This window comes from Eleutherodactylus coqui, chromosome 9 (assembly GCF_035609145.1).
Source record: "Eleutherodactylus coqui strain aEleCoq1 chromosome 9, aEleCoq1.hap1, whole genome shotgun sequence".
NCBI lineage: Eukaryota > Metazoa > Chordata > Amphibia > Anura > Eleutherodactylidae > Eleutherodactylus > Eleutherodactylus coqui.
In genome coordinates, this window is record NC_089845.1 from 75,740,128 (window position 1) to 75,766,337 (window position 26,210).

General features: G+C 41.9%; 1 protein-coding gene across 5 annotated transcripts in view; it reads right to left on the reverse strand.

The window, feature by feature from the left end:
* The window catches only part of MTCL1 (microtubule crosslinking factor 1), a 142,079-nt gene that overhangs the window by 16,611 nt on the left and 99,258 nt on the right, over nt 1-26,210 (reverse strand). For all 5 annotated transcript variants that reach the window (XM_066579562.1, XM_066579560.1, XM_066579563.1 and 2 more), the window contains 5 exons: nt 24,388-24,624; nt 22,109-22,306; nt 19,307-19,474; nt 5,384-5,635; nt 1,810-2,106 (listed from right to left, as the gene is read on the reverse strand). In XM_066579562.1, the coding sequence (XP_066435659.1) occupies nt 1,810-2,106; nt 5,384-5,635; nt 19,307-19,474; nt 22,109-22,306; nt 24,388-24,624 (1,152 nt within the window). The remainder of the gene's footprint in view (nt 1-1,809; nt 2,107-5,383; nt 5,636-19,306; nt 19,475-22,108; nt 22,307-24,387; nt 24,625-26,210) is intronic.

The window sequence follows — 26,210 nt, forward strand, 5'->3', positions numbered from 1 at the left end:
TTATATTTTTCCCCTGTGCTAATCAATAAAGATGATCTAGTTATATACTTTCTTGTTCTGCGTATAGAATCTAATTGGCAGGATTCATGATTTAAACACATAGAACTCTATTACTGAATGTCAGAAGCCAATTTATTGTAGTCGTCCTTGCATGTAATTTATACCAATGCTATGTATTCTTCTTTCATCCGCTAGCATAAATTAAATGCGGACCCGTGTGGCGGATGGGTGGGCAAGTATAGTTATATTAGGTGGAGATTTTCATTAAATATAAGAAAGATTTTCATGCCCCGATGTCATAAACAGCAGAGGCGGCAACATGAGTCTAATACAGCGTATGAATAAAGTTTGACGCCTGCTTGGCACCGAAGCACAGGAATGCCGCCAGTCACCTTTATACAAATTACTCGCTATTTTTATGTCCTTGAAAGTGAGTCTTTTGGAACGAACACATAATCTAGATGAGGCTGTGCTGCTTTATGGTTTTCACAACTACCCTGAAAATCAACATTATATATGGAAGGAATAAGGTAGAAAGTAAAGTGGAAAAAAGCAGAATTCTGCCGTGCCAATCATACACAATGAGCAAAACGTGGATAGGTTAAAGGCTGTAAACACATTTGAACACTTGTTATTTAATTGCAATAGTTTTTTTTTCCATAAACAATTGGCTTCTGACTATTACTGCATGTAATTAGAGATGAGCGAGCGTACTCGGAAAAGCACTACTCGCTCGAGTAATTTGCTTTATCCGAGTATCGCTGTGCTCGTCCCTGAAGATTCGGGTGCCGGCACGGAGCGGGGAGCTGCAGGGGAGAGCGGAGAGGAACGGAGGGGAGATCTTTCTCTCCCTCTCTCCCGCCCGCTCTCCCCTGCTCCCCGCTGCGACTCACCTGTCAGCCGCAGCGGCACCCGAATCTTCAGGGACGAGCACAGCGATACTCGGATAAAGCAAATTACTCGAGCGAGTAGTGCTTTTCCGAGTACGCTCGCTCATCTCTACATGTAATCTAGTACAATTAAGCTGCTCATTTCCACTCATTCCCTATCACACAGCTCTCTGTTTAAACAAGCCAATGGTCACTTGGTTTTTAGGTGACCTAAAAACAAGCGACTCTGAGAAGTGAGCAATTTCTTGCCCAGTCCCCTCCTGGTGTTTGTGTTACACGGGTCCATTATTGCCAAAAATCGCTGTTTCCGGCAATTATTCGGACTATAGTTGCCCCGTCTAAAGGTAACTTTCGTCATAGACCGATTTCGGCAGGTCCATCTGATCATCTAATGTGTATGGTGGTCTCCTGACTCTCCTGACAGCAGATGTCAGGGAAGATAAAGACCACATAACTGCATTGAGCAACTTGTATTGTATTACAGGCAAAATGTAAAACTCAAGAAGAGGAAAACATTTTAATAAAAGCCAAGTGCAAATCTGCTTTCTTTGTAAAAGTACATGCAGTGCAATAAAAAGTGCTCAAAGCCATCTATAACCTTTAAGTGATTTTAGCCCTACAACAATTCCACACAACATAAGACAAACTCCGTTCTAGAAAACAGCATAAAAATACTAACTAGCTTTTATTTCAACACAAAAACAGATTGCAACTTCTAAAAAAGTGTAAAAAGATAAAACAGTAAAGATCTATGAAAATACAGACAATACGTAAATTAAAGGCATCACTCAGGAAGGCTTCAAAGTTCAAGGCTCATATAGGAATCATGGGTCATTGGAGCATTTCAGTGCAGTACTGTGAGGTCATCCATTTACATTCTGTGGCCAAAAATGGAGCAGCAAGAAAAAAGATGCATTACCTCAGTGGAGAACTTATCGCGCTCCAGTTTGCGGAGCTGAGGCAAATCGGCCTCATCAGCTGAATCCAGAGAAAGTGCATCAAGGAAGAGGTTCTCGGAGCCGGAGCATCGGTCAGTCCCTTTTAACTTGGGGAGTAACTGTTCTTCAAATGGCACATCGTCAGAATCAGAGAATGACCTGGATGCGTGTGAATGGGACCCGGGCAGTGTGGCCTTTGAGGAATACTGAGTCACAGCGCCATCACTTTGGTCAGCAAGGAAAGGGTCTGTGTTTTGGGGGCTCGATTCCTGTTGGAGCTGGAAAATGAATAGAAATGTATTAAAATGACCTGACAGAGAAATATTTTTATGCTAAAATCTTGAAGTTTTTCTTTTACAGAAGAACAAAGACTCAATAATCCTATAGTTACCCCATAAATAGAGGATTTTACTTTCTATAGTAGCACAGCATTTGAGTGGTGTGAAGCTTTACATTGCGCATCGGAAGAAATTCAAAGTATTGCAAACACTCAAAACATTTTGTTTGTGCCGTTTGACATAATCGCTCCACAGACATGGTATTATACTATATAACTAGTACAGCTTATTGTCAGATCCATTTTAAGCACTATTAACCCCTTCAGTGGCAGGTTGATTATTACCATGTCAGCACAGAGCCGTCCAGGGAAATCTTCCGGGGTTTAACTGCATGGTCAGTGCAGCAATCCCCGGAGATTTTCCGGGCGTGCCACTAAAGAGGTTAAGGGAAGCTGTTATTTGCCTAAAGCACTATAAACTAAATTTATGGTGCCGCTAGTGGAGGTGATAGGGAGCCAGGTGATATATTTTTTTATACATTATACTGGTTGCTGCAGTCCGCACACTGGGCGAAACGTTGACTCTTTCAGAGCCAGGCTTTAGTATAGACTGTAGAAATGAATTTACATTCTGACTATGGCATAATTATTATGTAATGGTGACAATATGGCCAGTTTATATCTGCAACTTGAGTACCCCAAGGGTATGTTCACATGGAAAGGCTGCAGAGTTTCTGTGCAGAACTTCAGCCTCCAAAATCTGCAGCATTACAAGCTATGTAGTTGAGACTTTAACATATCTCATCCACATGGTGCGGGAAGAAATTAAACCCAAAGCATGTCAATTTAAGCTGTGGGTTTACAGTGTGGATTTAACCACTACAAATGAGGGGGAGAGATTTGTGTCCAAGTTCAAGTCAAACTTTGCATTTTAGGCCAGTGTCACATGGGGTAAGCACATTTATGCGATGTGTATCTGCATGCGTGTGTGTGTGATTTACTGTACTTTTTCTGCGTGTATATTGTGCACATTTGCGTGCGCAAAAAAACGCATGACCATGCTGCCAATCATTGAAACAGGCAATTAGTTCAATATGTGCTTTTTTCTGCATAAATTCGCAGAAAAATAGTATTTTTTGTGCAAATGCAGGTGCAAAATACGCTTACTCCTTGAAATCAGTGGGTTCTATGCACTGCGCAAAATTTATGTGCTTATTATGCTGTACAAATACATTTGTATGAATCTGGCCTAACACTTGCAAATTTTGAGGTAGATATTTACCAAAATCTGCAGTGGATTATTCACTGTGAAAACCCCCTACATGTGAGCATACCCTGACCGTTGGCTTCAAACACAGGATTTTTTGTGATCCACAGTAGCAGTTTTTAATGTAGTTTTTTTTAAGCCAAAGCCAGAAGTGGATCCAGCAGGCAGAAGTATACGTCCTTCCTTTATACTTCCAAGACCTCCTGAATCCACTTCTGGCTCTGTCTAAAAAATTGCATGAAAAACAGCCATAAAGACTGACTTTTTTTTACCGGCCTGTGAATCCAGCCTTTGGGTGTGTTTATAAATGGCGGATTTTCTGAGGATTTTTAGCAGTGGAAAAAGCCACAGCAAATACACACCAAAACCCACACCAGATGGTGCAGATTTTTATGTGGATTTAGGCACAGATCTGCTGTAAATGTCACCCTTTAAAGCAAAGGACTGAAATCCACAGTGGATCTGCATTAAAATCTGCACCACTTGGGGTATGTTCACACAACAAACTCTGCTGTGCAATTTCTAGCGCAGAATCTGCCTGTAAAACTGCAGAAGAAATCCATTTGATGTGGATTTTGGCGAGTATGTGCTTTGGCTTTCTCCAGTGTGGAAAATCCACAGGAAATCCGCCACATGTGAATGCACGTATAAGGTTGAAAACAGCCTTAAACCATAACTTAAAATAAGGGTGTAAGCGCTGTCTATGTATTTAACAATGTGAAAAGTGTACCAGGTCAGACCTGCTGTCTCACAGTTCTATGTCCATAAAACACTTTACCAACTGATATAAGCTTTCCTATAAGCTGCTTTTAAGAAACCCCTGGGAGCATGATGCCAAGATTGGTTAGGTGCTTAATGCTTGAATGGCATAAAAGTTTCCGACTCGTGAGACTTGGCGACCTATATTTAAGAAAAGCATATGGCTCGGCCTGCTTATTCTTAAAGTGATATCTCCAGTATAACAAATGAAATCCTGAGTAATAACCAATCATAAGAACATTTTGGAATATGATGTTTTAAAGTACAGAAAATGACTTTATAATGTGATTATATATGATGACTGTAAAATACATCTCCCCATGTACTTGTAGGTATTACTATAAGGAAACAAACCCATCTGGAGGTATATTATAATTCATGGCTTAGGAGGTGCTGTAGTCGTGCTTAGGGAATGTTATGCAGTTCTATAGAATACCTGAAACTTTAATTTTCCATTAAAGGTAAATCTCATAAAACGGATTTATTTTTCATACAAATTAAGGTAAAATTAATTACGCCACTAAAATGCTAACATTTTTCACTATGGAAGCAAAAGTAGAAGCAACTAATGTCCAAATGAACAGTCAGGAAAGTATAGGCTTTAAGGGTCTGCCAACTAGTGAGTGACTGACTGCATTGATGAAGACTAAAGCCTGGTTTAGACACAAAGATTATTGCTCAAAAGATGTCTTTTGAGCGATAATCGTTGTGTGCATTCAGTGCAAGGCGATCGCTCAAAAGCTCAAGCGGGGCCGCTTGTCTTCTGCATCAAGCTGTTTTCTGCTTGGAGCGCCCGGTGCGCTCCGAGAGGGGTATGCAGAACACAGCTAGACTGCTGTGTTCTTAATGCCCCGGCTGTGTTCACGGAGCGCTCAGCTGCTATACAGCTGGGCGCTCCATGTGGAGTATGAAGAACACAGCTGGACTGTTGTGTTCTTCATACCCCACCTGTGTTCAGGGAGCTGGACACAGCTGAAACAATACTATCAGCTGTATCCTGTTGTGAATTCCTGAGAAGGCTGATCGTTGTCTTTCAGCATGCTGAAAGATCAGGGACGGCTTAACGAAAACTACATGATGTCAGTGCAGTTAGACACAACGATTATCGCTCAAAGACAGCTTTTGAGCAAATTTCGAGCGATAATCGTTGTGTCTAAATGGGCCTTAAGGACATTGCTCAAGTCCCGTTTGTGTAGATAAGTTGGTACAATGCTTCAGCACGGGGTTTGACATTTTATGTCTAGTACTCTACCTGTTCTATTCTTCTCAGGAGTTCTTTTCGCTGCTGATCCCAATCATGCCTCTCTCTATCAACTCGATCCAGAAGTTCTGTTCTCTCCCGCTTCCAGTTCTTATCAGTCTGCTGGACTTGTCTACGGAGGTCCATCACCAACCTGTGGCTCTCCGCCAGCAGCTTCTTGTACTCATCGCGCTCATGACTGAAGGAGGCTTTCCTCTCAGTGGGACTCAAATCTCCCGGCGCTCTCGGCTTTCTTGTTTCAAACTGTATGAAGGAAATGAAAATATTTAGAATTTTAGGCTTGGAAGAAAGTAGAAAAGTTGAAGTTTTCACATTTGTTGATTTTGGATTCACACTAGCTTTCACTTGCTGAGAATTTGTATTGCTAAATACTCTCTATTGTTCAGCAATTAAATGACTGACTGCAGTATCTCATTATTCGCATTCACACATTGGGGTTGAAGTAGTAACACTGCCATTAAAAAAGGTGTCAAAAATATTAAGCCTTTCTAATCCAATTTTATCCTGGTTTTCCTAGGGGGCCTTACTCTTTTTCTGCTTTTATACAACAGCACTATCTGCTGGCTAAAGCCAGTACTGCATGAGGTGACACGTTGGATAGGCTGCGACAGCAGAGAGGCTGGCAATATACAGTAAGAGAACCTCGACTGATGTCTTCCAACATCTGAGCTGTACAGCCTTAAATCATAATGTCTTCAGAGGTCAGACAGTGGATTGGAAAGGGTTAATATAAATCTGCCATACATCACGGTAGCACACCATTTAGTTGTGTGAATTTGCACCAGCAACATTTTGCAAATAAGGCTTGTAAGCTGATGGGCCTATTGTTCTACATATATAAAAAATACTGACAAAATAATGGATAAACTTTCCTGCGTATAGAAACAGGTCTACTAGCTGCAGTACACCTGGGAACCCAATAACCACGGTATTGCACTGTAGCATCCTCTTCAAAATGCAAAAAAAACCTGTACTGTCTTTACAGCTGATGAAGCCGGTTTGCGCCTTAATGACCGACTAATTGATCAGTTTTTTTCCATCATCGCATTCCTAGAGCCGTAACTTTTACATTTTCCCTTGAACACAGCCATATGGGGGCTTTTTGTTTGCAGGACAAGTTGTATTTTAAATGGAATCATTTTTGGATATACATAATGTATTGTATAACTTGTATTCATTTTTTAGAGGGATTTGGAAAAAAAATTCTACCTTTTTTTAAAATAAATTTCACTTTTATGGAATTTAGTGCGCAAAATAATGTGATAACATTTCCTGTAGGTGAGCATGATTCCAGCGATACCAAGTTTATACAGTATTTTGTTTTTTATGTTTTACTATTTTTATACACAGAGGTTTTTTTTTTTTTAAAAAACTTGCTTTTGTGTTGCCGTATTCCAAGAGCCGTAGCATTTTAATTTTCCTATCCACAGAGCTCTATTGGGGCTTGTTTTTCCCATGATGAACTCTAGTCTTCATTTATCCAAGTTTTGGCAACATATGACATTTTGATTGCTTTTTAATCCAGACACGGCTCTGCAGAATAAAGCCCCTTAACGTCCGCTGTCAAAAGACGTCTGAGCGGTTGTTAAGGGGTTAACATTAGTGCTCTGAATTCTCATTGGATCTCTATACTTTTAATCATCATCATAAGGCTGGTTTCACACGGCCGAGAAATTTACGCAAGATTTGTGCGTCGCAAGATTCACAAATCTCGCACGAATACGAACCCCATTCTTTTGAACAGAGTCATATACATGTAGTGATGCCGGTCCTATCTTTTTGCATTTTTAATGGGACAGTAAAACACATCGCACGGCTTGAAAAGAAGGAATGAAAAAGGAAATAAAAGGAAAATTTGATGGAAACCGCTGGTCATTAAATGGTTAATCACTTAAAGGGGTTGTCCCGCGCCGAAACGTTTTTTTTTTTTTTAACCCCCCCCCGTTCGGCGCGAGACAACCCCGATGCAGGGGTTAAAAAAACAACCCGCACAGCGCTTACCTGAATCCCGGCGGTCCGGCGTCTTCATACTTACCTGCTGAAGATGGCCGCCGGGATCCTCTGTCTCCGTGGACCGCAGGGCTTCTGTGCGGTCCATTGCCGATTCCAGCCTCCTGATTGGCTGGAATCGGCACGTGACGGGGCGGAGCTACACGGAGCCGGCATTCTACACGAGCGGCCCCATAGAAGACTGCAGAAGACCCGGACTGCGCAAGCGCGGCTAATTTGGCCATCGGAGGGCGAAAATTAGTCGGCTCCATGGGAACGAGGACGCCAGCAACGGAGCAGGTAAATATAAAACTTTTTATAACTTCTGTATGGCTCATAATTAATGCACGATGTACATTACAAAGTGCATTATTATGGCCATACAGAAGTGTATAGACCCACTTGCTGCCGCGGGACAACCCCTTTAAGGAACTCCTGTTAAGGTTGTTTATCTAGCAGGGCTGATTTTTCCCTTTAAGCAACCTTTCCCGCTGGACAGAATTAGCCGTATGACGCACCGCAATCTGCAGCCCACCTGCGAAGTTTGATGCAGAACTGAAAATGGCTTAAAACCTGCCTGCAACTCTACATCAACATCCGCAGTCAGACTCTATATGGGACATGGCGTCTATAAGGTCTCCTTAGGGTTGCAGTGTATAATGAGAACTGAAAGACTATATCTATGTAACTGCCTCACTCTGCACACATGGTTAATGAAATGTCTATTACGAGGGATACTGTAACTTTTTCCTATATTGTTTGTTGCATTGGACCTTGCCACCCACAAAGATGTTTTCCTTTTCCCAACTATATGCACAAACTAAATAAAACTAATTTTTTTAATCACATTTATCCAACATAAGAAAGAGCTATAGCCTTGAAACTAAAATATACTCAAAATAGTTACATTTTAAACCCCAGGACCCGAACTGCCTAATACTCTTTTATACTGTAAGTAATGTGACCCGTATGGCGGTGATGACGCATATTCCTCCACTTGAAAAGTTGGGCCAGATTGAATAGCACACATGGTAAAATGTAAGAAATCCGATATCCTATTATGAGCAGACGCAATGTCTGTCTCCGGGAACACCCAGATTTAGGTGGGAAAACTGATGATTTACAACCCAAACATCTCATTAGTGGCCAGCGGCTCCTCTCAGCACCGAATGATCTTCTTCCAGATATTGCAATCATCCTGCTAATCTTTCTTCCATACAGACATATTCCAACCTGTCGGTATGAAGTGGTTGCCAGGAGCAATTGTAAAATCTGTACTGCAGCGTCCTGATTACTAAACCACCTGCTACTGGGAACAAACAACTCGTACACATCTGAAAAAATATATAAATACGGTACTTGATGGCGCAGCTCAAAAGCAGCAAATACCCTTCTCACAAACTAATGCACCCGGCTGTACGGAGGGAAGGAAGGCTGTCACTTGTGCTGAGGAAATCCCAAAGTGCCAATCAATATTCCTGGCACCCTTCAGCAATAAGGAACTGCCAAAGCCAGATCAAAGAAAGAAGTGGCCAGTGTTAAGGGCTCTTTTGGGTGCGGGACCCACCCCTGCCCTGATTTAAATGGCTATTTAGTCTAATGAGACCCAGGTGTGCCCTTTTCTCAGTGGAATTGTGCAGTGTTTTACGCATCCCGTTGCACATTTGCGAAACCCCCATTGGGTTGGAGAAGAGGCAGCAGCACTCACCCAACCCCCCGGTCTCTTCAATTAGCTGATCAGCGGAGACCCCAAGTGGTGGACACCACCAATCAACTATTGATGCCCTCTCTTGAGAAAGGTCATTAATAGTTCCCCCCCCAGAAAACCCCTCTAAGGCTAGGTTCACACACAGATTCTGGCTGCAGAATTCACACTGATATTCTGCAACAAAATTTAACCAACCCCAAAGTCTGTAGGAACTTCTCAAGTATGCAGCAGATTTTTGGGGGGACTCAAGCCTGCAACAGATCTTCAATTCTCTTTTGTGTAAAGTGGTCCTTTTCTTCCAGTTTATCACTGCTCCATGGGTTGTCTTGTCTGGATAGCGCTGCTACCACTCACTGTGCAGGGAACTGCAGCACAGATCAATTTACTTGAATGGAGCTGTGTTGCATTTCCCTGCACCAGTGGTTCCCAACTGGGGTGTCGCGGCTGGGAATCACTCAGCCGACATTAAATGGGTCTTCCAGGCAGCGCCCGCCGGGATATGCTAGGGGTGGAGCAGAAGCACTGCTCCGATCTGTGTATAGTGGCAGGCACTCGTCGTTGCAGACACAGCTGTCATTGAAATCAATTCCAGGTGCACCTGGAAATACAAGCACAGCGCCCATTGATTACTATGAGAGCTGCGCCTGTAATTACAAGCGCTTCCTCCCCGATCCACATCTATCCCGGCAGGTGCTGCTGGAAACCTCCCTTAGGCTGCATTCACACGAATGTATATCGGCTCGGTTTTCATGCCGAGCCGATATACGTCATCCTCATGTGCAGGGGAGGGGGGGGGGGAGGATGGAAGAGCCAGGAGCAGGAACTGAGCTCCCGCCCCCTCTCCACCCCTCTGCACTATTTGCAATGGGGAGAGGCAGGGCGGGGCTAATTAGCGGAACTTAGCCCCGCCCCCATCCTTTCATTGCAAATAGTGCAGAGGGGTGGAGGGGAGGCAGAGAGGGGGCGGGAGCTCAGTTCCTGCTCCTGACTCTTCCATCCTCCCCCTCCCCTGCACATGAGGACAACGTATATATCGGCTCGGCGTGAAAACCGAGCCGATATACGTTCTTGTGAATGCAGCCTTAGACTGGGTCCACACTGGGCAGATTTGCCAAAGAATTTCTCTGCCATTTGGGTAGCAGCAAAGTGGATGAGATAAAAAAATTCTGCATAAAACCTGTGCGGGAACTGACATGTTTTGCGGAATTCCACAGAATGTCAATTTTATCGCCGTTTCCACTGCAGAATTCACGTCTCAATATGGGGGTGAATTCCGCACAAAGATACACGATAAAACCTGCATCAAATTCCATGCAGCTTTTGAGGCAGACTTTCCAATGCTGATCTTCAGCAGAGCGTCAGCTCCGCACATTCCACAGCAAATCAGCCCTATGCAGACCCAGCCATGGGGTATGCTTACCCGTAGCGGAAATGCTGTGGATTTTCCACAACAGAATATGCACCATTTCATAAGATACCGGGCTCCCTCTCACCTTTGAAGTCTTTGCGCTCTCTGCACCTCTATCACTGGGCATCTGGCAGCCTCTAGTGAATTTAGCGCTGCTAGTCAGGTGAATCGGAAGTAGCTGCGCTCACTAGATATCTCCGGGTGCCACAAATATTGGCATTACAATAATGTTGTGAACAGCCACACCCCATGACCACACCTTTTTGGTAGGGATGACTCGCAGTAAATTTATTTTCCCTAGGGGTGCCCCAAGGCTGCAAAGGTTGGAGAGCACTGCCCTATACAGTGGGTGGCTGTGGGAGCTATGTAGGGAACAGCTGCAAAGGGGACGCAGAGCCAATCCATTGCCACAGCCAGTGCATAAGTGGGTTTCCGGTAAGACGGCCACTGATCAGAAAGTGACGGTGCGTTCTAGTGAAATGTTATCACTTTATGACATGGTAAAACCCATTTAGCATCCAGACTATATTAAAGTACACTGAAGTCTGGAGCTCTTGTCGGAAAAGTGATAAATTAAGATACAAGACCCCTGGAAAGAAGGAACTATTACCTTAGAACTCTGATAATTACAGGCGGGAGATTAGATGAAACCGTGTACAAGCTTCATGAACGGATTTATTTTCTGGTATAGTGCACTTTGGTTCGAAGCAGAGAAATGAGGTTAATCTCAATTGTAATCTCCATTTAATCTTACTCTGTCTCGCTAATCCTTTTCCTGTCGGCACATCTGAGTAGGAGCCACATCCTCGGGTTTTATACAAGAGCGGTTTAGTTTTCTACTCCTAACATGTTTCAGTTATTTTTGCTTAATTTCAGGAACAGTTTACAAGTAACGGTCTGATGGACGCCACAATTTTTCTTAAAATGGACAATTGAAATCTGATCGACTGTGATGTGTGATTTGCACCAAACTATGAGCTTAGAGCATCCAGAGAGTGAGAAGATTTGAGTCTTTCAATTATCTGCAGCCACACACCAATCATCTAAAGCTCTTCCATCTGACTTTGACCTCAGGCGTGATCCGGACAATTCTGGTGGAATCGCCAGGGAATGTAATGTCTACAGACCACCATAGACAGATTGTGTCTGAAGGAATGTCTCCGGTCCATGGTCAACTTTATGCCAAAGTTAGACAAAGTATATTTAAACCCCTTCCTATCTCAATCAGTGATCACTGTCGTTTATTCATCCCTGGCTTCCAAAAGCAGTGACTTTTTTAACATTTTTCCATCAATATAGTCATAGGAGGGCGTGTTTTTTTGAGGGATGAATTATATTTTTAATGGCACCACCAGAATGTATTGAGAAACATAAAGAATATTATGGAATGGAAAAAAACTAAATTCCACCCTTGTTTTTGGAGTTTCACTTTCAAGGTATTTGTTGTGGAGTAAAAATTACATATTAAAGTCATTCTACGTGTCATTATGATTACCCAAATACCAAATTTATACAGATTTTATGTCTAACTAGGTGATATACCCGGCTTCGCCTGAGTTAATTTGGTACTGGTGTTTATCTGGTGTTCACAAGGAAAATCCTAGTCGTGGTTACTTTAGAGATATCGAGGAAAAAAATATGTTCACCATTTTGCATGGTTCTTTGTGTTACCCAGGAAACACTACGTAGAGGTAACCATGCAACGTTTCCTTTATATAAAATGACATCAGAAATGAGAGAATTAGATTCCGTACGTAAAATTTAGACGCTAATTCTTTTGCGCTAGAACTGAATAATCGAGTTGGGACCCATTAGCTTTTCCTATATATGACAATCAATGCTCGTGCCAAATTTCAAGTTTCTATGACATCAGGAAATGAGAGATTTAGATTCCATACGTAAAATTTGGATGCTAATTCTTTTGCGCATAGAATTGAATGATCGAGTTGGGACCCATTAGCTTTTCCTATTTATGACATATTCAATACTCGTGCCAAATTTCAAGTTTCTATGACATTGGGAGTGAGAGAATTAGATTCCGTACATAAAATTTGGACACTAGTTCTTTTGCGCTTAGAATTGAATAATTGAGTTTGGACCTCTTTATTTTTCCTGTTTTGGACATAATCCATGCTTCTGCCAAATTTCATGTTTCTACGACATCGGGAAGTTGGAGAACTAGTGGCGAGTCAGTCAGTCAGTGAGTGAGTGAGTGTGTCAGTCAGTCAGTCAGGGCTTTCGTCTTTATATATATACTAGCTGATATACCCGGCTTTGCCCGAGTTAATTTGGTACTGGTGTTTGTCTGGTGTTCACACGGAAATCTTATGAAGTCGTGGTTACTTTAGAGATACCGGAAAAACATATGTTCACCATTTTGCGTAGTTCTCTGTGTTACCCAGGAAACACCACGGGAGGTAACCATGCGACGTTTCCTTTATATAAAACTAGCGTACCCGTCGCGCGTTGCTGCGAAGACAGACATACATACATACATTCGTTTTTATATATCTAGATGACGGCAGCAGCGACCACTGAGGTTTTGTAGGCCGCTGCTTCCCCCTTGCAGGCTGAATAAAATAGCCGTTGGGTGGAACATCCAATTTATCCGGCTGCTGTGGCTTCTTGGGAAGATAGCCTAGTACATGCTTGCCCACTTCCAACTCCAATGGAGACTGACTGTAAATGGCTGGCGTGCTCTAGTATTTATGGTTTCAAGCTGTACGTGTCATTGCATACAGTCTATCTATCTATCTATCTATCTATCTATCTATCTATCTATCTATCTATCTATCTATCTAGGTTATTGCATACAGTCTATCTATCTATCTATCTATCTATCTATCTATCTATCTATCTATCTATCTATCTATCTATCTATGACATCCGGAAATGAGAGAATTAGATTCCGTACGTAAAATTTGAACGCTAATTCTTTGGCGCTTTGAATTGAATAATCGAGTTGGGACCCATTAACTTTTCCTATTTATGACATAATCAATGCTCGTGCCAAATTTTAAGTTTCTATGACATTGGGAAGTGAGAGAATTAAGTTGGGATGAGACATAAGGCCTTGCCCATAAGCATTCCCCAACCTCCAAGAACTGAACCTACCTACCTGAATGAGATTTTGTAGGCCGCTGCTTCCCCCTTGCGGGCTGAATAAAATAGCCGTTGGGTGGAACATACAATTTATCCGGCTGCTGTGGCTTCTTAGGAAGATATCCTAGTACTTGTTTACCCACTTCCAACTCCAATGGTAATTGGCTGGCGTGCTCTAGTGGTTCCAAGCTGTACATGTCATAATACAGCCTTAATGACATCACAATGCAGCTTTATAGAACATGTTGGGGCATGTTCAAGGGCGTCCGATGTTGATGACATCAGTGATGACATCACAATAGCAGGTGGCTTACTTACTCGATCTACGTGGGGGGGGGGCGTAACTTTCGACGACGCTCGCGCGCCATTTATCGTAGGATATTTGTACTATGCCTATAATCTTCCCAGGAGTGTACTTAACAACTTCCCAAAGTTTCATGGCGATCGGATGAATGGTGTAGTAGCGCATAAAGGACAAACAGACACGCACGCAGACACGCACGCACGCACGCACGCACGCAGACAGACATACATTCAATTTTATATATATAGATGACATCAGGAAGTGAGAGAATTAGATTCCATACGTAAAATGTGGACGCTAATTCTTTTGCGCTTAGAATTGAACAATCGAGGTGGGACCCATTAGCTTTTCCTATTTATGATATAATCAATGCTCGTGCCAAATTTCACGTTTCTATGACACCGGAAAGTGAGAAAATTACATTCCGTACGTAAAATTTTTACGCTAATTCTTTTGCGCATAGAATTGAATAATGGAGTTGGGACCCATTAGCTTTTCCTATTTATGACATAATCAATGCTCGTGCCAAATTTCACGTTTCTATAACACTGGAAAGTGAGAAAAATACATTCCGTACGTAAAATTTTGACGCTAATTCTTTTGTGCATAGAATTGAATAATCGAGTTGGGACCCATTAGCTTTTCCTATTTATGACATAATCAATGTCCGTGCCAAATTTTAAGTTTCTATGTGAGAAAATTACATTCCGTACGTAAAATTTGGACACTAATTCTTTTGCGCATAGAATTAAATAACGGAGTTGGGACCCATTAGCTTTTCCTATTTATGACATATTCAATGCTCGTGCCAAATTTCACGTTTCTATGACACTGGAAAGTGAGAAAAATACATTCCGTACGTAAAATTTGGACGCTAATTCTTTTGCGCATAGAATTGAATAATCGAGTTGGGACCCGTTAGTTTTTCCTATTTAGGACATATTCAATGCCCGTGCCAAATTTTAAGTTTCTATGTGAGAAAATTGGATTCCGTACGTAAAATTTGGACGCTAATTCTTTTGCGCATAGAATTGAATAATCGAGTTGGGACCCATTAGCTTTTCCTATTTATCACATAATCAATGCTCCTGCCAAATTTCACGTTTCTATGACACTGGAAAGTGAGAAAAATACATTCCGTACGTAAAATTTTGACGCTAATTCTTTTGCGCATAGAATTGAATAATCGAGTTGGGACCCATTAGCTTTTCCTATTTATGACATAATCAATGTCCGTGCCAAATTTTAAGTTTCTATGTGGGAAAATTACATTCCGTACGTAAAATTTGGACGCTAATTCTTTTGCGCATAGAATTGAATAATCGAGTTGGGACCCATTACCTTTTCCTATTTATGACATAATCAATGCTCGTGCCAAATTTCACGTTTCTATGACACTAGAAAGTGAGAAAAATACATTCCGTACGTAAAATTTTGACGCTAATTCTTTTGCGCATAGAATTGAATAATCGAGTTAGGACCCATTAGCTTTTCCTATTTATGACATAATCAGTGCCCGTGCCAAATTTTAAGTTTCTATGTGAGAAAATTACATTCCGTACGTAAAATTTGGACACTAATTCTTTTGCGCATAGAATTAAATAACGGAGTTGGGACCCATTAGCTTTTCCTATTTATGACATATTCAATGCTCGTGCCAAATTTCACGTTTCTATGACACTGGAAAGTGAGAAAAATACATTCCGTACGTAAAATTTGGACGCTAATTCTTTTGCGCATAGAATTGAATAATCGAGTTGGGACCCGTTACTTTTTCCTATTTAGGACATATTCAATGCCCGTGCCAAATTTTAAGTTTCTATGTGAGAAAATTGGATTCCGTACGTAAAATTTGGACGCTAATTCTTTTGCGCATAGAATTGAATAATCGAGTTGGGACCCATTAGCTTTTCCTATTTATCACATAATCAATGCTCCTGCCAAATTTCACGTTTCTATGACACTGGAAAGTGAGAAAAATACATTCCGTACGTAAAATTTTGAAGCTAATTCTTTTGCGCATAGAATTGAATAATCGAGTTGGGACCCATTAGCTTTTCCTATTTATGACATATTCAATGCCCGTGCCAAATTTTAAGTTTCTATGACACCGGGAAGTGAAAGAATTAGATTCCGCACGTAAAATTTGGACGCTAATTCTTTTGCGCATAGAATTGAATAATCACGTTGGGACCCATTAACTTTTCCTATTTATGACATATTCAATGTCCGTGCCAAGTTTTAAGTTTCTATGACATTGGGAAGTGAGAGATTTAGATTATGTACATTAAATTTTGACGCCAATTCTTTTGCGCTAGAATTGAATAATCGAGTTGGGACCCAATTACTTTTCCTATTTTGGAGATAATCTATGCTCGTGCCAAAATTCATGTTTCTACGACATCGGGAAGTTGGAGAACTTTTGGCGAGTCAGTGAGTGAGTGAGTGAGTGAGTGAGTGAGTGAGTGAGTGAGTGAGTGAGTGAGTGAGGGCTTTCAGCTTTATATATATAGATAGATTACTTTTACGTTTAAAAAAAAACTTTAAAAAAAGTTACGGTCCTCAAAATATGGCAACACAAAGGAAGCTTTTAATTATTATTTTTTGTTTTCCATCTATGAAGCTGTATGAGGACTTGTTTTTTGCAGGGTGAGCTGTCATTTTTATTAGTAAACTTGGGGGTTCATAAGACTTTTTATGCCATTTTGTGGGAAGGCGATATGACAAAAACCCTGCAACTCTGGCTTTATGTATTCTTTTCTATCTACGGTGTTTAACGTGAAAGATAAATAATATGATATTTTAATAGTTTGGCCACTTACAGATGTGGCAATATCAATTCAGCTTATTTTTTATTGTTTATATTTTTACATAATTAATAGGAAGGCTTTTTTTATTTCAATACTTTTAAACGGTTATTAAAATTTTTTCTAACTTCTTTTAGGCCCACTTGGGAACTTTAATATGCGATCACTTGTATAATACACTGCAATACTTTCATTTTGCAGTGCATTTTTCTTTCAGAGTTATCTGAATGGGTGTGATAGAAGTACTAAGACGACAAACCTGGGGATCTTCAATAGGGCCCCTTGGCTGCCATGAGAATCCCTCGGCATCCACATGATTATGTGTCATGTGGTGGCTTGGGTGCAATGGTGTGACAGAGGGAGTCCCGTACTTCTGTCTAACTACTTAAATGCCACAGTCTTAAGTGTTTAAAAGTCTGAAATTGAAGTTATCCCTGATCCTGTGTGTTGTATGTAGACGTCAGTTGCATAACACAGCCAGCACCCGCTGCATTTGGAGCATATGGTTCAGCTCCTGAGCCCACTCCATGCACTCCCATCCAACATGCATTTAACATATATGGCAGACATCAGGAAAGAGATAAAGAGCTAGTAAATTTAATAAAACACATAAAACCACTGTTTGCCAAACCCTTGTGCGTTCTCCAATGCACACTATCAGTCGAACAGATATGAAAAGCTGACATGAATGTGTATGGTCATCTTAGGGCCTTTTTACACGGACCGACTGTCGGGCATTTCAGCGATCGACAGCTGTCCCAGCGATAATAGTTCTTGTGCTTTCATACACAAACAAGGATCACTCACTTAATGGGGGTGGGCGGGCTGGAACGATCTCTGGCCCACCCGCCTCCGATCACAGTAAACAAGCCGCCATCCATAAATGAACAACGGCTTGTTTACACAGGCCAGTTTCTGCAGATATAAAATCAAATGACAATCGAACGACAATTGAATTATCGACTGTTGTTCAGTCGCTGCCGGCACTTACACAACCAGCAAGAATTTGAAAGATGATTGGGCCGTGAAAAGGCCTATCAGGTACATTTGCTTCATATGTTACACTAGCTGATATATCCGGCTTCACCCGAGTTAATTTGGTACAGGTGTTTACCTGTTATTCGCACGAAAAATTTTATGGAGTTGCGGTTACTTCAGAGGAACTGAGGAATAAAATATGTATACACATGAAGGAGTGTTAGATTCTCCTCAGACTGCATGTACCGATATCCCTCTGCATAACGAGCCACCCCTCCCACTCTACCTACTTTTCACCCTCAAAGATAAAGCCCATGTTTATTCAAATTTACTCCCAGACTAGAGATCACAGCAGCCCTAAAGGCATGCTCCATTCCTGCAGTCCATGGCCACTTCCTTATGTACTTTACAGCCTTTCGGTATATTCTCCCCAGTATATGCACAAAGAGGTGAGTTATATTCTCCACAGTATATGCACAAAGAGGTCAGTTAGATTCTCCTCAGTATACACACAGAGGTGAGTCAGATTCTCCTCAGTATATACACAAAGAGGAGCGTTCGATTCTCCTCAGACTGCAAGTACCGATGTCCCTCTGCAGAATGTGCCACCCCTCCCATTCTCCCCACTTTTTACCCTCAAAGGTAACGCCCTTTTTTCAAATTTACCCCCAGACTGGAGGTTGCAGCCCCATCTTAGCCTTAAAGGCATGCTCCATCTCTGCAGTCCATGGCCGCTTCCTTATGTACTTTACAACCTTTCAGTATATGCACACAGAGGTCAGTTAGATTCTCCTCAGTATATACACAGAGAGGTGAGGTAGATTCTCCTCAGCATATACACACAGAGGTCAGTTATAATCTCCTCATTATATACACATAGAGGTCAGTTAGAATTTCCTTAGTATATACACAGAGGTGAGGTAGATTCTCCTCAACATATAAAAACAGAGGTGATGTAGATTCACCTCAGTATATACACATAGAGGTCAGTTATAATCTCAGTATATTCATCAAGAGGTCAGTTATAATCTTCTCAGCACATACATATAGAGGTTCAGTTAGATTCTCCTCAGTATATATACACAGAGGTGAGATAGATTCTCCTCAGTATATACACATAAAGGTGAGGTAGACTCTTCTCAGTATATACACATAGAGCTGAGGTAGATTCTCCTTAGTATATGCATACAAAGGTTAGTTAGATTCTCCTCAGTATATACACATAGAGGTCAGTTAGATTTTCCTCAGTATATACACATAGAGCTGAGGTAGATTCTCCTCAGTATACAAATCATTTCACTAGGCTTTATGGTTTCTGAGAAAACTAATCTCTTGTATTGTGGATTTTCGCACAGTTTTTCAAGATTAAAATTAAATATTAAAGTTGTGAGCCCTTTAGTTTTCCTATTTAGGACCTAAAGAATGGTTGTGCCAAATTTCATGTTTGTACAACACCAGGGATATAGATAAATTCCTTTGATGGTAAGATAATGCTGAGTTTATAGGTTGTCTTCTTGGTTGGCCTCCTCACCATAACGAGACTCTATTACAAAACTGATGTAATCATATTGTTTCAGTGCATTTAATGACTCCCTCCCTACACTACGGGTTTCCATACCTGCTCCAGGCGACATCTAATTTCTGTTTTCTCCACTTCCCAAGCAGCTTTGTGCTCAGCATATTGCTGTTGGACTTCATATCTGTCTGTTGCTTCATCCCGCAGTTCAAAGCGGAAATCATCCAATAAGCCCTTAAATGCAGCAAGGAGACGACGGTTTTCAGTTGCCTAAAAGAGCAAATAGTGGAAAATAAATCTCAACATGCAACAAAGTAACACATGTAAACAAAGGCTTTATCATAAAATGTTCCTATTGCATTATACTTATCGCTAACATAACCAATATAAAATATCCACTACATAATCTGCAGGCGCTGATGTCCATAGCTTATCCCATCTCGCAGAAGCAGGTTGGGTCCTAAGGTGTCAGCGACAGCTGAGGGCCCGGAGGAGAAGGCAGACTAGATTTTTAACAGCTTCTGCCTTCTTGCTTGCAGGCTACAAAGCACTCAATGAGTGCTATGTAGTAGATAGAGAAAGTGTAAGTACGGCTTCCGCAATTCAACCCAGCGATCACATGATCACCGAGTGCCCACTGCCATGGCAGAGCTGCAGGGTCCCAGAACTGCTCTGCCTGTGACTATTGTCTGTTCTAGGCTTTCATCTAAATAGGATGAATATTTGCAAGGACTGCATTGATATTATATTTGGAAGATGTCCATTTTATCACATTTCATTGATCTGCCTAGAATTAGCTCTGACACCTGGACGTTATCGGGTCTCCAGGGTAAACAAATATTAAAGTTGTACCCCATTTGAGCACGTTAGAGTAAGTTTTTAATGATAGTTTCATTGCCTTTCTCTGAATTTAGCCATAAAGTATGTTTGAGAAAGGAAAATTGCATCTTGAGTCTCATTAGAGAAACTGAATGAGGACTCTCTTTGTACAACACTGGAGAATACGTTAGCACTATATAGACAATGGGAAATAAATAAATGCAATACACAATACGTATAGGTATCAGGACCGTGAGATACGAATATTAAAATATTGATAAAGAAAACAATTGAAGCTAATCTGAATAACATTTAACAAACCAGAAATGAGCCCATTACAGGGAGTAAAACTCTCTGATTATCTGACTCAGGGGTTTTAATCTCTGAAGACTTGTTCTTTCTATTGGCCAAGTTGGGTCTAATATAATGATAAGGGTATAATGAGTGTATGCGCAAATGATTATGCCTCAGCGCAAATATGAAGGTTGAATTGTGCGCGAAATTGGCATATTGTAATGTACTTTTGGCGCGCACAGGGTATGTTCATCTGCAAATTGCACATGCTAATATTATCGCGTGCAGAAGCCCTAAAGCTGTCTATGCAGAAAGGAGAAGGATTAAGATAATCCAAAAAGTACAGTTATTCATTTACTACACTCTACACCGGAAACTATCAAATGAACCGGTGACTTACAACGGGGTGGGTATTCTATGTGAACCAGAAAATAAAGTGACTCATACAGCCATTCCTTATAAATCACCTGAACTCAATGACTTTGTGGTAACACAAATAAGACTCGGGGTGACTCAAGCTCTGTTCACATCACATTAGAGCATTGTGTTAGGGGGATATAATGGAAGGATTTCATAATGTATTTGTCAGACAGCAGGCTCTGACATATGCCATACTGTAGGTGTATAGTCCTGTGCATTAGCTATAAGTTGCCTTGTCAAAGGGGTTTTCCAGGAAGAATACTACCAATGATCTGTCCTCAAGATAGGTCATCAATAGAGATGAGCGAACGTACTTGGTAAGGCCGATTTCGCAATCGAGCACCACGATTTTCGAGTACTTCACTACTCGGGTGAAAAGATTCGGGGGTCGCCGGGGGGCGTGGTTGAGCGGGGGGTAGCAGCGCGGAACAGGTGGGAGCTCTCTCTCTCTCCCTCTCCCCCCCACTCCCCTCTGCAACCCCCCGCTCACACACGGCGCCCCCCGAATCTTTTCACCCGAGTAGTGAAGTACTCGAAAATCGCGGTGCTCGATTGCGACATCGGCCTTACCGAGTACGTTCGCTCATCTCTAGTCATCAATAGTTGATCAGATGGGGTCAGCTGCTTGTGACCCTGGACAATCAGCTGATTGGGCGCTTGCTGTCAGCGCCGCAATACACAGCGGTTGGAGTCGAAAATGCTGCTCCGACCTAGTCTATTGCTCAGCTCTTTTAACTGTAGGATGGAATCTCATTGAAATCAATGGGAGACGTGCCAGCAATAACAATCACTGGCCACTACACAGGGGTCATAACAGCAGTTTCCCCTCGGTCTCCTGTGTATTGTGGCGCTGACAGCGGGCAGCTGACCAAGTGATCAGACAGAGACCCGACCAGCTGACCAACTATTGATGACCTATCCTGAGTTTCACTTCCATATTAGTGACCATCGACCACGTATAAATGGCAGTAACAAACACCATTTAACATTTTATATTGTTAATCGGTGCCCATTAGTGAGCAGAAAACCTGCTTGTGTAAAAGCCCCTGATAGGACGTGAACAGAGCCGTCCTGATAAATTATTGTTACCGATTAGCATATAGAATGATACACTCAGAATATATAGAACTCCCGATTTACTTATTTTTAGGTATCTCATCATGAAGAATAAACATCCATTGGATATTATTCCTATATCCCAGCTAAAATGTCATTTTCAAAGTGGTCATGCTGCCAAAAGGAATTGTGTGACATCAACGAATGGGAATCCTGGCTGGACGTGAGGCTGCTTTTTCACATCATACATTTCTGAAGCAGACAAATGCCAGACCTCCTTATTGTAGATGCATTGTGATTTGTTTGGGTTAGTACCTGCTTCTGGTGCTGGAGGATCTCGGCTGTCTGTAGTGGAGGACTGAGGTCTCGGCTGTGCTCTGCTGTGGAATGTTGGGGATAATCCGTTAAGGCAAACACTCCATCATCCTCCTCCTCCTCCTCTTCCAAGTCAGGATCACCTTCTCTGAAGTCAAAGTGTGCAGCAAACTCAGAAAGGGTGCTTAGCTGGTCAATCTGCAAAGAGTCAACAGTTCACACATCGGTTCCGAAATAAGTCTTTGTATTAGTGAATGCAGTGCTGAAGGCAAGAACTGCAGCTGCAGTAACACACATGAACCTTCTGAGAACTATTTCATTAAGGCTGCTTTCACATTTGCATCCAGGGTTCCACTTTCCTGCTCCATTCAGGAAGCAGGAAAGGGGAATCCCTGTGGCTGAACAGCTCCATCTCTGGACAGAACCAAACAGCGCCAGACAGACCCTGTTGACTATAATGGGGTCCGCTCACTTTCCACCCAGCTGTCCGGCTTTTGAACATGCAGCGCCTTTTCTTTAGCCGGAACTTTGACGGAACTTCTGGCCGGAGGTTCCGATGCAGATGTGAAGCCGGCCTAATAATTAAGTTTCACAGAGTAGAAATATGCAGTAACCATTTTTTCTTGCATAAGTATAAAGAAAACTAATGTTACATGTTAATATTACTTAAAAATCAGTTTTCAGAGACCAAGAGGATTTTTTAAAATGATTAGCTATACAGTTTCCACCAGATGTGTTCTAAGGGAAGGTTCACATGGGTCAAGTTTGCTGCAAACATTTTCTGCAATAAATCCAATGCACAACAGCAAATCTGCACCGAATTGTGCAGATCTTGGCATGAATTTGCCGCTGAGGATTTGCCTTTGGATTATGTAAAAACATAAAAACTGAATCAATAGTTCAGAAATCTGCAGGTAATGTGCAGCAAAATCTATAATATGGATTTTTTGCAGATTTTGACTTTTCCATTGAAGCTAATGAGGAAATCCACACAAAAATCCTCACTCTAAATGCTGCAGATTTAAAATAAGAACCAAAAAATCAAGTTTCATGCAGAAAAATTCTGCAGCATGTGATTTGTTAAAATCCCATCTACTTTAGGGCTCATATACATATATAGATGCACAGCTAACCGGCAGACTTCATACTTAAAACACTAAAAGGGGTTGTACCAGGATCACAAGTTAGCCTCTATCCACAAGACAGAAAGGTAACTTGCTGATCAGTGACACCCCCATCGCTCTCGACAATGGAGGTCCCATGTCCCCCTCGCGTGTCTGTGTGGAGTTGCTTCACCCCTAACAGTGACATCAGAATGAATGGAGCACTGGCTGACCATGCATGCATTTATTTTCAATGGGGCTAATAGAAATACCCAACGCTTGCCACTCAGTTACCTCTTGCAGTCCCAATGAAAGTGAATGGAGTGGAAGCGTGCTAGTGTGTCCAGCATTACTTTCAGTCTTCCCCTCACTGTAGAGGGTTGCAGTAAGCCCACAGGAGGACGGGGTACACAAGACCCCATTTCTCTGTATCGGTGTGGGTCTCAGTGGTGAGATCCCCACTGATCAGCTAGTTATCTCTATTCTGTGGAGAGGGGATAACTTGTGATCCTGGTACAATCCCTTTAGATGTAAAACCTTTAGCAATGCATATCTTGCTCACGTCAATATTCTCCTAAATAACCTCATCTAAAGGCACACTTAGATACAACGATTATTGCTCAAAATTCGCTTAAAAGCAATCTGTTGAGCGATATTAGTTGTGTGCATTTGCACAGCAAGATGATCGCTCAAAAGTCGCTCAAAATGCAGTTTGAGTGACAGTTTTGAGCGTCCACTTTGCATAGGGTCTTAAGTAGCTAATTAGCTACTTAAGACCTTATTAGTGTGTAAATGAAGGATCCTGTATACAGTTGCTTTGTTCTCGAAGCGCTCAGCTACTATACAGCTAAGCAGTCCGAGAGGGGTATGCAGAAGACAGCTGGCTCACTGTCTTCTGTATACAGCTGATTTGTTCTCACAGCGCTCAGCTGGTATACCAGCTGAGCGCTCCGAGCGGAGTATGCAGAAGACAGCTGGAACGCTGTCTTCTGTATACAGCTGCTGTGTTCTTGGAGTGCTCAGCTGGTATACAGCTGAGAGCTCCGAGTGGGGTATGCAGAAGACAGCTGGAGCGCTGTCTTTTGTATACAGCTCCTTTGTTCTTGAAGCTTTCAGCTGGTATCACTCTGACAAAGTAGAACGTCTACAGAAGCACCAGAGATATTAGTGACCTACTTGCAGAATATCATCTCCCACTTCTTCTTCTTCCACCCTTTTGCATTGTCGCCAATGAGCCAACAGCCACCGTAACTTGACATAGAGTACGAAGACATTTTGCTTGAAGTTCCCTAGCTCTTGCTGGAGAAGACTTTTTTCCTGGCCCCATGTTTTCTCCTCCAATTTATTCTGCAGTGTGAGGCTCTGGACCTCCAAGTCTTTTCTCCGGATGTTCTTCAGATGTTCTTCTTCTAGCTAAGTGATATAAAACAAACGTTACCATCACTGGGGATTCAACAGTACATTACATTCAGCCTTTCTAGCTGTCAACACCACAATTACGGCAAACAACCGGCTTGGCCAATGCACATCAATTTGTGTTTGAATTACTATTAAACAGTATATTGGTCAGGAAATGTACACTTTTTCCCAACTTGTGGTGTCAGCAGATACATGTATGATGTGTATAATATTATGAGTATATATGAACAACTGATGAGGCGTTTGTGTCCTTATTTTATGGTTATTTATGTATCTATATTAAAAAGGATACCGTTTTTGTTGTACTTATTATTATTATAGCAAATTTTAAAATGATTAATACATTTCAATATGATTATTTAGTTATTATTGCATATTTTAACCCAGGTCTATTTCATACATCTTCTACTAATGACATCACTGGGATTCCCCGATCTCCCAGCCAATCATCTAAATTAAAACTTTGTATGGTTTGGATTTTCTTCAGCGATTTCACTGCTATAATAATCATCCTTGGCAGCACAAGAGTTAAGAGACCTACTGTAAATATGGAATAAACTCAAAGAATTTTCCATTTACCTACTAATATAAACCTGCCATAAGCAGCAGAAAGAAGAAAGAGCGACCATCAGCCTACAGCAGCAGATAAATATTTGACAACATGTAAGGATTAGAGTTGAGCGAACGTACTCTGCCGAGCTTGATGCTCAATGGTGCTCATTACTTGAACGAGCATCAAATCGTGTTCGACCCCGCCCCAGCTTTTGGCTCCTCCCCGCTGTGACGTGCCAGTTTTGGCCCCGCCGCGACGCGCGTCATCGGCAAATTTTTTGTCTGGCAGGAAGGAGAAGGAGAGAGAGAGAAGAGAGAGAAGGGACAGAAGGGAGAGAAGGGAGAGAAGGGAGAACCAAGAAAAAAAAAAAGCTTGGGACTCTGCGTCCCACATACAAAAATGCTCAAGTCTCCCATCGTAGTTAATGGGTTTCGTTACTCGAGTAGAGCTCTCGAATTTTACGAAAAGCTCGACTCGAATAACGCGGACCCGAGCATTTGGGTGCTCGCTCATCTCTAGTAAGGACCTGTCATAGTGGAGCTCAGCACCTCCCAAGCCATTCACCGGCTTGTGATCACTTACATAAGGAAGGCAGCAGCACATAACTACAGCACATAATTAATACTAATCAGCGAGAAATAGACAATATCTGGTGTCAAATATTCTACAGCCAAAAGTAAATAGCTTGTATCTTGATCAAGCTGTCATGGGGAATGTGCGATAGTCAGTGATACCATTTTGGGATCAATTTCACCCAATCTGCCCTCTTGTTCAGGCCATAATTTGTATGTACCGATTCTTTAAATCCCAGAGATAAACAATGCCTTAAATGAATAAAGCTGTTAGTTTTTTTTTACATATGTTGCAAATATAAATAGTTTACTAGTAGAGATGAGCGAACGTGTCCGTTACGGACACATCCGCACCCGGACACCGGCTTTAGCGAACACTGCAGTGTTCGCGCGTAAGTGTCCGGGTGCCGCCGGGGGGCGGGGAGATGCGCGGCGGCGCGGGCGGCAGTAGCGGG